At 36.2% G+C, this 11,653-nt stretch overlaps 1 protein-coding gene across 1 annotated transcript in view; it reads right to left on the reverse strand.

The window, feature by feature from the left end:
* Positions 1-11,375, reverse strand: part of LOC146004312 (tubulin alpha-1 chain-like) — a 73,566-nt gene extending 62,191 nt beyond the window's left edge. The window contains exons 1-2 of the mRNA XM_083143058.1: positions 11,262-11,375; positions 6,925-7,056 (exon numbers count right to left, since the gene is read on the reverse strand). Of these exons, the coding sequence (XP_082999184.1) occupies positions 6,925-6,936 (12 nt within the window). The 5' untranslated portion in view covers positions 6,937-7,056; positions 11,262-11,375. The remainder of the gene's footprint in view (positions 1-6,924; positions 7,057-11,261) is intronic.
* Positions 11,376-11,653: the final 278 nt, after the last annotated feature.

Raw genomic sequence — 11,653 nt, forward strand, 5'->3', positions numbered from 1 at the left:
TCGACAAGACAAATTTAGAAACAAGTTCGATTATCCTACAAACTAGTTTTGACTTTCGCCGGCCTCCGTGGCGGAGTGGTTAGCACAGCGCGCTAGGACGCCAGGGGTCCCGGGTTTCGGATCCCGGCCGGGGCATGGATGGTCATTTGTGTGTCTCCCTTCATCAATTTCATCATATCATCAATCATCTTCATCTGCGCGATTAGCCAAAAGTGGCAGAAATGAGTAAAATAAACTAAATCAATCAATCAATAGTTTTGACTTTCAAAGTTATCCTATTTGGAAGTTGAAAATTCAACTTATGACTGACATTTTATTAAATTGTAAGTTTGTCCCGAATATCAGGCTCTACTTCACTACAAGAGAGATCTAAAACATGGAGTAAATTACTACAGGAGGAGCTGTTTCACACCTGTAACTTCCTAAGGTTTCAAAAATTTACATTTCACATATTTCAGGATTTATGACAAAATTGAATTTGCAGCCTCAAAAGGCTAGCTCAGTTTGACTCCTGTGAGTATAATAGTATAAACACAACAGTTGGATTCGAGTCCTGGCCTGTGTATGAGCACAGATAAGGGTATGAGTGTTCCCTGAGAAATGTTCCTTGGTGGACTCGAACCCATGCCATCCTGCAGTCGGAGATGAAAGCACAGCACCTTAGACCGTGCAGTAAAGAAAATCATAGAAATATTCATTTCCTAAAGCACAGTTTTAGAAAAGTCTTATTTTCATCCATTAAAATAATACGTAAATAATTAGTGTACCAATCCAGCCTACATATAGTGGCTTGTACCACAGATTGGTTAAGGCATTTGAATATTTTATTGTTTATTCAATAATCCCCCCTAGGGGGGGGGGGAGGTCCGAACCAAGTGGCTCAGACATAATAATAATATAAACGTTCAAATTAAAATAATTATATTAAATTAAAATAATATGATCTTGTCATGCTGCATCTATTCAGTCATTCTCATCATGTTATTTCATTTTCCTGATTTATTTCGTTGCTGTTGTACTATGCTAACAGCGACGAGGAGATTGAGTGATTAATTTATTTGATTCTTGTTATTTATCGTAATTATTTTCATAATCTTGTGTAGTAGTAGTTGTACGTTTGTTTTTTTCTTGTGTAGTGGTTGTTATGTGTTTGTGTGTCTTGTGCAGCAGTGTAGTGTGTGAGCTTGTCTTGTGTAGTAGCTGTGGTGTCTAGTGTGTTTGTTTTTGTCTTGTGTAGTAGTTGTGGTGTGCTTGTATGTGGGTTTGTCTTGTCTAGTAGGTGTGCTGTCTAGTTTGGTTGGGATTGTCTTGTGTAGTAGTTGTGCTGTCTAGTGTGTTTGTGTTTATCTTATGTAGTAGTTATGTTGTCTAATGTATTTCTGTTTGTCTTGTGTAGTATCGGTGATATATATGTATATGTCTTGTGTTGTAGTTGTGCTGTCTAGTATGTTTGTGTAGTAGTTGTGCTGTCTAGTACGTTTGTTTAGTCTTGCGCAGTAGTTGTGCTGTCTAATTTGTTTGTGTTTGTCTTGTGTAGTAGTTGTGGTGTGTAGTTTGTTTATGTTTATATTGTGTAGTAGTTGTGGTGTGTTTGTGTTTATATATTATGTTATAGTTGTGATGTGTTTGTGTGTGTCTTGTGTAGTAGTTGTGCTGTCTAATGTGTTTGTGTTCGTCCTGTGTAGTAATTGTGCTGTCTAATGCGTTTGTGTTTGTCTTGTGTAGTAGTTCCTCCATTCATATTGGGGGTTAGGCGTAGAGCTGACAACTCTACACTGTAAAAAAAAATGTCAAGAAACAGCAATATAAGGCCATGGATGTTCCCAAGGTAAAATATTCCGGAGGTAAAATAGTCCCCCGTTCGGATCTCCGGGTGGGGACTATTTTGGGAGGTCCCTGGACTAAGGATAAGATCTACGTTAGGAATAAGGATATTAAATTAGGCACCTGGAATGTTCTGAGCCTTTACCGGCCTGGGGCATTTCAGTGTACAGTTAATGAGATAGTTAAGTATAAATTAGATGTAGTAGCTGTCCAGGAAGTTAGGTGGCCAGGAGAAGGGAATTGTAAAACTAAAAATTATACTTTTTTCTATGGTGGTACTGAAAATCATAATTTTGGAACAGGCTTTTCCATAAATAATAGAATTATATCTTAAAACAGTAGAATTTATTAATGATAGGATATCATATGCAGTTTTACAGGGTAGGTGGTGTAAAATTATTTTAATAAACATACATGCACCAACGGAAGATAAAGATGATAATACTAAAGATGATTTTTACACAGAGTTAGAACAGGTCTTTGATAAATTATCTCAGTATGATATGAAAATTCTGTTAGGTGATTGTAATGCACAGATTGGCAAAGAAGAGACATTTAAACCCACGATTGGTAAAGAAAGTCTTCATGAATTAAGTAATGATAATGGTATAAGATTGATTATTTTGCAACCTCAAAGAATTTAATTGTGAAAAGTACCACTTTTAAACATAAAGATATTCATAAATATACCTGGTCTTCTCCAGATGGTAAAACTCATAATCAGATAGATCATATTCTAATTGATAAGAGAAGGCATACTAGTATAATTGACGTTCGTACACATAGAGGTGCTGACTGTGCCAGTGACCATTATTTAGTAATTGCTAAATTAAGAGAAAGACTCTCAGTGATAAATAGAGACCGGATGTTTAGGCACTAAAACATATAAAATAGGCAGGCAAATAAGCACTTATAATTTTCAAAATTGGCAGTAAAATAGGCATTAAAATACAAAAAGGCAATAAAAAAGTCAATGAAATTTAACTCAAAATAATGAAGATAGAGATACAAAAAGAAATAGGTGTTTAAATAATATAGAAACATATCTGTACATTCTTTATAGTTGCTCATCATTAGAGACAGCAGTCCAATATTGTACTTAAATCACTGGAAACAGGAGTCATGTCAGCCCAAAATTTTCCATTGTATAATGGCTACACACAATAGTCTCACAAAAGAAATTGTTGGCTACTTCCAACCAGTACGCAAATTATTTAAATATACACTTTATCACTGCACACAGGGTTATTTCAGTTAAAAAATATACACTATATATTCCACACAGCAGTTCGAACTAAGAAATTGTTTAAATGCATTTCAAGTTTGTACTGTACGGTTTGGCAGTTTCTGAATAAGAAACACTAATTGTGGTTGCACATCACAACAAGGTATTTCTTCAGGTGATCAACCGACAAGTTATGTCTGCAATCGGACAACATATTTTTTAGAATTGAAAAAAATCTTTCAACCTCCACGTGGATCTAACTCAGTTTGTATATTTTCACCTTTCAGAACATGTTGAATTGCCTTTACTTTGTCCAAGTCCTTATTAGCTGCAATAACTCGCTAACTGTTATTTTTAAATTTCTTAGAAGCATCGGAAACTAATCCTGGGAACAGAAAATTGTATGCACAGAGTTCAGTCATGTCCCACTTTCAAAGAAAATGCCTAAAATAGGCAATATCTGGCATTTATGAAATAATATAGGCAATATCGTATGAAATAGGCAAAATAGGCACAATTAAATTGCCTTTAAATTAAGCTAATCCTTCCCCCTTGGCCTTCGCAACATTCGTTTTCATCATATCTCTAACAGGAAAGAATAGGCATTTTGCCTAACATCCGGTCTCTAGTGATAAATCATAAGCAACAAAATCTAAAAGTTCTAAAATTTGATACAGGAAAGTTTACTGATGAAAAAATTAAGAAAGATTACCAAATTAAACTGTCAAATAGATTTGATGTTTTGCAGGATTTAAATGATGATGAAAATATAAATGAAACAGACTTAAATAAGAATTGGGAGCACATACGTAATGCAATAGAATCAGCAGCTAAAGAAAGTATAGCATACCATAAACCGAGAAAAAGTAAGCCATGGTTTGATAATGAATGTCATAATCTAATAGAAATAAGAAATCAGGCTAGACTTAGGTGGTTAAATAACTCTGATGATATAAATCTAAACAATTATAATAGAATAAAGCGAGAAGTTAACCACACGTTTAATAGTAAAAAAAGAGATTACTTGAAAAGCAAAATTGACGAAATTGAAACAAACAGCAAAAATAAAAATATCAGAGATTTATATAAAGGTGTAAATGAGTTTAGAAAGGGGTGGCAACCTAAAGTAAACTTGGCAAAAGATAAAGACGGTGATTTTCTAGCTGACCCAAGTGATATTCTAAATAGATGGAAGAACTACTTTAATGACCTTTTAAATGTCCATATAGGAGATAAATCAGAAGTAAATGAAGTCCACACAGAAGAACCTTTAGTTCCAGAACCCAACTTGATTGAAGTTAAGGATGCTATTAAAAGGCTAAAGAATAACAAAGCACCTGGCATTGATTTAATACCAGCTGAGTTAATTAAATATGGTGGAAATTCATTAATATGTGAAATTCATAAATTAATTTGTTTAATATGGAATAAAGAAGAAATCCCTCAACAGTGGAAAGAATCCATAATTGTTCCTGTGTTTAAAAAAGGTGATAAAATGAACTGCAATAATTATCATGGAATTTCTCTACTCTCAACAACATATAAAATATTATCTAACATTCTTTTAACAAGACTAACCCCATATGCTAATGAAATTATAGGTGATTATCAATGTGGATTTAAACGTAACAGATCAACTACAGATCAAATTTTTCACATTAGACAGACACTTGAAAAAAAGTGGGAATATAATCAAAATGTCCATCAGCTATTCATTGATTTCAAAAAAGCATATGATTCGGTCAAAAGAGATAAATTATATAATATATTAGTAGAGTTTGGAATACCTAAAAAGATTGTTAGTATGATAAAAATATGCACCAGTGAAACAGAAAGTAAAATTCGTGTGGGTATTAATATGTCTGACAAATTTACAATTCATGATAGGTTAAAACAAGGAGATGCAATATCTCCTTTGCTCTTTAATTTTGCCTTAGAATATGCTGTTAGGAAGTTAAAAGAAACTAAAGAAGGACTAAAATTAAATGGTGTGACTCAGTTGTTAGCATATGCAGATGATGTAGACTTACTGGGGGATGATGTGAATACAATTAAGAATAAAGCTAAAATACTTTTCAAAACTGCTAAAGACATAGGTTTGGAAGTTAGCAAAGAGAAAACTAAATATATGCTTACAGGCCGAAACCAAGTGTTAGGTAATAATCAAAATCTAATTATTGATAACAACTCGTTTGAACCACTTTCCAAATTCAAATACTTAGGAGTAATATTAACAAATGAAAATTATATTAAAGAGGAAATAAAAAGTATGCTTAATTCAGGAAATGCATGTTACTTCTCTCTTCATAAACTTTTGTCTTGTCGTTTAATATCTAAGAAACTAAAAGTTAAAATATACAAAACAGTAATTTTGCCTGTAGTATTATATGGATGTGAAACATTGAAGAGGAACATAAATTGAGAGTATTTGAAAATAAGATCCTTAGGAAAATCTTTGGACCTAAAAGTGATGAGGAGACAGGTGAGTGGAGAAGGTTACATAATTTAGAACTACATAATTTGTATTCATCTCCAGATATTATTAGAATAATTAAACCAAGAAGTCTTAGGTGGGCAGGCCATGTGGCACGAATGGGAGAGGAAAGAGGAGTTTACAGGATTCTTGTTGGGAAACCTGATGGTAAGAGACCTGTAGGAAGGCCAAGACGAAGATGAAGGGACAACGTTCAGATGTACCTAAGGGAAATCGGTAGGGATGGAAAAGAATATATAGAACTTGCTCAAGATAGGGTAAGATGGAAGGCCTGTGTTGCTGCAGCCATGAACCTTCAGGTTTAAGAAGGCTAGGAAGTTAGTTAGTTAGTTAGTTATCAATATCATGTAATCATAAGTTATCCTCATCATGGAAATTAGCCAAAAGTGACGTAAAATAACAAGGATACAAATAAAAAATACATTCGAAATCACTGAATATTTCGAGAAAAGGAAGACACATTTTACTTATCAATTCTTACTTTTTCCATCTTTTCACTTACGATTCCAAAGTTCTTTCTTGTGTAAATCTGAGATAATTTTGAGGGAGTCACCTTTTTAGGACATGTTGCGCTTACAGAAAACAGTTACGCTCCATCCAGGCTATCTATGGAGCAAGCAAACGGCTCAACCAATGAACACGTGAGAGGGAATGGGATTGCGTGGAGGGAGGAAAGCAACTGCAGTTACCAGCCTTCCCAGCAGCGTGTACTGCTTCGCTCTGCCCAGTCGATTTCCCCCTTCTCTGTCGCTATGCGCGACCTTGCTCCAGAGATACTGGGACAGGGTATAAAATATCCGATCAAAGGTAGAAAGTACTGACATTCAAAATTGAGTGTACAGTCAACGCAGCATTTGCTTCAAACGTATTTTCAAAATGTTTTCAATTATTTCAATTACTGTCCTTACTTGGCCCTTTTCTTGTTTGAATTAACTACAATTATTATTATATTTTATTCTCTGCGTTCTAAATATTATAATAAATACATAGCCTAATACAAACAATGGATTTTATATTAATATTTCGACTATTACCTTCCATTGATGATACATTGGTTATTTTTCGAATAAGAACACATAACTAAAAACTCATGATAATCAATTACGCTGACCCACTACTACTTCTTCTTTTAAAATCCACTAACCAATATGGCGTCGTCTCACATCAACGAGCACCCTAATCGACCAACCTGTATGTATCTTCCTTGGTTATATTTACGCGGAAATCTGGCAACATGGGCCTCGGTTGCTACGACAAACGGTGCTGCCATCTGTTATCGAAAAGTTACCACAAAATTGCCTTTAGTACAGCCTTAATGAGCGTAAGCACACATCACCTTCTCGGCCTATGTCGTTGCGCTCACAGAAGATATTTTACGTACCCTTTTCGCCATGGTTCCTTTCGCCGAGCCGATCCCAAAGTTGGTGCCAGGGGCAAAAGAGGCTGCCTGCTAATCCATCTTCCTCTGCATTAGTCTCCAACGTCAGCCGCCATTGCTGAAGGGAAGTTCGGACTGAAACAAAATTCATGGCAAGGATCAATACTTCAATCACAAACAACGTTTAATACATCGAAAGGGAGAATTGATAGATATATCGTGAATATTTAAAGTAACAATGAATAAGATTAGAACAATAATTGGATTCAAGGTCATGACTGTGGCGGGGCAAGGGTGTTCTGGCGTCGAAAGATATTGGGGGTAAGGGTTAAAAAATTGTTGAAGAATAGCAAATGTTGGGAAGAGGATAAATGGATGGGTTAAGGTGATGTGGTGTCAGTCATTTTGAAACCAAAAGACTTAGACACAGACACCAGATCTAGATAAGTCAATCTGTTAACAAAAAACATGAAGTAAGTCAGAGATTCATTCAACTGCCAACAGATGACATATCAAAAACATGAAGTAAGTCAGAGATTCATTCAACTTCCAACAGATGACAGTGGAAGTTCTAGTGATAAAGGAAACAGCTGTTGTGTTGATCAGCAAAGTGCCGTGAGTCAGACCTTTAAATTAATATATATATATATATATATATATATATATATATATATATATATATATAAAAGTGACTTACACCACTGTATCATTGTGTCTCCCCCATGGCGCACTGGTAGCGTCATTGCCTTGTGATCAAGGGGTCCCGGGTTCGATACGGTGGAGGCACAAGTGGTTCGGATCCCACTTTAAACTGTAGGTACAGTCCCGATTAGCCTTACTGCGCATAAAGTGGACTTGAAACACCAAATCAAACCAAATCAAACCACTGTATCATTAACTCGTCCAAATGTTGGCTGTCATAACTTACTCTTCAGTCTTCTTACACCCGAAGGTTCATGGCTGCAGCAACACAAGCCATCGATCTGTCCCTATCCTGGGCAAGATCAATCCAGTCTTTTCCATCCTTACCGATTTCCTTTAGGTCCATCTCAATGTTATCCCTCCATCTTCGCCTCGGCCTTCCTACACGTCTCTTACCATCAGGCTTACCAACAAGAATCCTGTAAACTCTTCTTTCCTCTCCCATTGGCCTACCCATCTAAGTTTTCTTGATTTAATATTTTAATAATATCTGGATAGGCATGCAAATTGTGCAGTTCTAAATTATGTAACCTTCTCCACTCATCTGTCTTCTCATCCCGTAAATTCGCTACTAATTCGAATAGTGGGCAGAATGATGAAAGCATTTTACCAACTTGGACGACGTTTACAAACAATGAAGTCAGAGGCGGCTTGTAACCACACATTCGCAATGATCTCGAAAACGGCTCGTTTGCAGACCCATATTTACTGAGACTTTCTTGCTTCCATTATCGTGTACTTTCAACTGTGTCACTTTGCGCTATTACTTATGATACACCCTGTATGTACATATATGGGGAAATCGTGCAGCACCGACCGGCGTACAGTACCAACCAGCATTACATCTTAGATTCAGCGTTACATAGCAGCACTTTACAGGTGGTGTGTAGTGTTGCCCACGAGACGAGACTTTGGCCTGTCTCGTCTCGTGGAAATGCTGTCTCGTCTCGAAAATATTCGTTTGTCTCGGGACACATGATCAATCTCGTCTCGTCTCGAATTTTTAAAAGCCTGTCCCGTCTCGTCTCGTGGACAACACTAGTGGTGTGGTGGACATTGAAGCTGAAACATCGGTGTAGAACACGTCGCTGGGGCGCTCGCATGCTCCACCTTTGGTTATGCACAGCGTAGCGGACATTCGAGCGCGTATGTGTGCCTGTGGCACAGTAGTAGCTGGACTGCACGTCGAATATTCGGTTTCGCGCAGCAGAATGGGGGACATACCAGAGTTGCAAAGAGGGCAAAATGTTGGTGCTCGTCTCGCCAGTGCATCAGTAACAGAGACTACCATTGTAGGGTATACGTATTTGCATTGTCTTCAGGTGCAGCAGAGGTTTTACAAAGAGCTCCCATGCTAACGCCGTTACTCTGTCTATTGTTAAGTTAACTAAAAAAAAACTACCGTCATGGCACATAGATTATATTTCTTTAGCTTTATTCGTTGGAGGTAGAACGCCGTCACTGAGTTGAACGGGCAATAGAAATTTGGTCAAGTTTTGTGAGTGTTGTTAGTTCAAGAACTCTTTTTGTGTATGGGTTTTCTTAGAATGTTTCTAAATTTCGTGTAAATGTTATCATAAGATTTAATATTCCACGTAAGAGCCACTGTTTTCAGCTACTTCGAACTTAAAGGCAATAATTTATTTTACTAGCTGGTAACATATAGAAATTTACATACCCAAAAAGCCTACCCCCAGAAATGAAATCACTGAGTGGGCATCCCCCCCCACCCCCCAAAGCAAAACGCTTAATTCGCATGCTGAAGTCACCGCAAAAAAAGAAAAAAAAAACCAGTTCCATTTACTAGGAAATTTTGAGTTCCTGACTTAAGTCCACTTGTACAATCACGGACACTGCTGGGTTGTAACGATTCCATTGAAAGTCAAAGTATTCATTACAAATCGGCAGTGTCCGTGACTGTACATGTTATAGTGGGATCCGAACCTCTATGTCCCTCCACCGGGTATCAAATCGGGGGTCCTTTACTTCTTTCAAGAAGTAATTGTCCCAATTGCTCCAAAAGTAACTGCTACCTATAATGCAAGTAACATATTAATATTAGAGTGGAATGGGGTAAGGGTACATGGCGGGTAAAGATTCGCAGTGCAAGTATCTGTGTTCCTTAGAAGTTAGACTGACAACACTGTGTTCCTTGGAAGTTAGACTGGCAACACTGTGTTCCTTGGAAGTTAGACTGGCAACACTGAGTCAGCCTGGCAGATGCCACGGTGGAATGAAATCAGACGTAAATTGCAGGTGTCCAGAATTAACTTTGAAACAATGACGTTAAATCTACCTTGTTCCTAAATGTAATGTTTTATTTTTTTGCAAACTGTGTTGCGTAACAGAAAATGAACTTCAGTGAGCACATGTTTTGAGCAAAACACTTGTGCTCTGTGTGATAATGTATTAGATGTTTCAAATTAGTTTTTTCACATGGGAGCACCCCTGTCTAGGTGATGCGTGGTCAGCTAGTGTTGAACATTTTGATCAACCTAGCGGAACAGTAACGATAAAAGGGTATTGAAGGGCAACGTTCACATATCACAGTGGGGAAAAAGTTCGCACAAATGAAAATTACTGACATCCCGACCATCTCCATTTATACAGCGCGATACGACGCCAGAGGTCCCGGGTTCGAAACCCAGCCTGGGTTTGGTTGTTCTTTGTGAGTGTCTCTTCATCAATTTCATCATATCATCACTCATCCCAATCGTCGCGATTAGCTAAAAGTGGTAGAATAACAAAAATCAAATCAAATCAAACTTTCCCGTGTAATATTCCACATACATTTCTACTTAATTTTTAATTAGTTACTATAATTATAATACATGTTAAATCGATTTTGCAGTCTAACATTCTTGTTAAATTCCTTCCAAAATGCGAACTTTTGACTCACTGGCCATTGGTTTAAATAATGCATTTATACATATTGCAATAATCTATATTAAAAGTGTTAATATATGACCTAGTAAAACTTAAAGAAGAATATTTGAAGTTTTATAGATATAGAGTTTAAGAATATGGCTGCTTTGGTAACGTAGATACCTACATGGAAATAGAATCAAAATATAAGTGGAAAGGTTTAACGGCTCCAAACTCCTCCCTTCGGTATAGTAACCATTTTGTACACTACATTGGTTGAAAAGGTTTTGAAAGTTATTCATATTACACAGAAACTGAGTGTTTAAAAATAAAAGGCCAATTAATAAAGTTATTGTTAGGGTTGATGTAATTAATGTTAATGAAGCCAATACTTGCATCCAAATTGTGTTTAGGAAATCTTATTGGCTATAATTTACAAGTTAATTTTATTATAAATAAATAGTAATAATTGAATTGTAACTATGACATTTGTATCATCCTTGGGCTGCTGTACGTTGAACCTCACCCATTATTTGTATATGTATACGGCCATAGTACGCACTCACACTACTTCTCAACACAAAATCTGGTCATATTATCGTCACATTGTGACTTCATGTGTGATTTTCAGCATAATATAGCAAAACATTTGTTATTTTTTTAAGATATTACAGAGAATCTGAAAATTGACACCAGTGTATTATTTCACTGTCTACCATTTTTTAAAGATAACAATATTACTTTGTATTTAATAAAAGAAGTCCAAGTCTTACCTAGTAATTAGAACTTAAATTTAAGTCATTGGACTAGGATTCATCTTATTAGATTTAAAACATAGCTTCACACAAAATTTAGGTTCCTTTATGCCTGAAGGAAAAAAAAATAAACTTTCTCTTTCTCTGACTGACTGATTTCTTATAGAAAAGGTGGAATGCTTAGAGGTGGGACCACACGCACAGACTAAGATGTATATAGCATATCGAAGGTCCCGGTCTGTCCCGACGTTTGGCTAACCGCACGTGCAGGTTCTTCAGACTAGTTTTATAATTTTAATAATTTCATGCAAAAAGTATTTCATATTTATGGCTTAACTTACATTGAATTATTCTTGTGAAGCCTGAACGACAATAAAGGAACGCCAAATTTTTTACAGATTCCAATACGA

This window comes from Lepisma saccharinum, chromosome 21 (assembly GCF_977018435.1).
Source record: "Lepisma saccharinum chromosome 21, izLepSacc3.1, whole genome shotgun sequence".
Classification (NCBI taxonomy): domain Eukaryota; kingdom Metazoa; phylum Arthropoda; class Insecta; order Zygentoma; family Lepismatidae; genus Lepisma; species Lepisma saccharinum.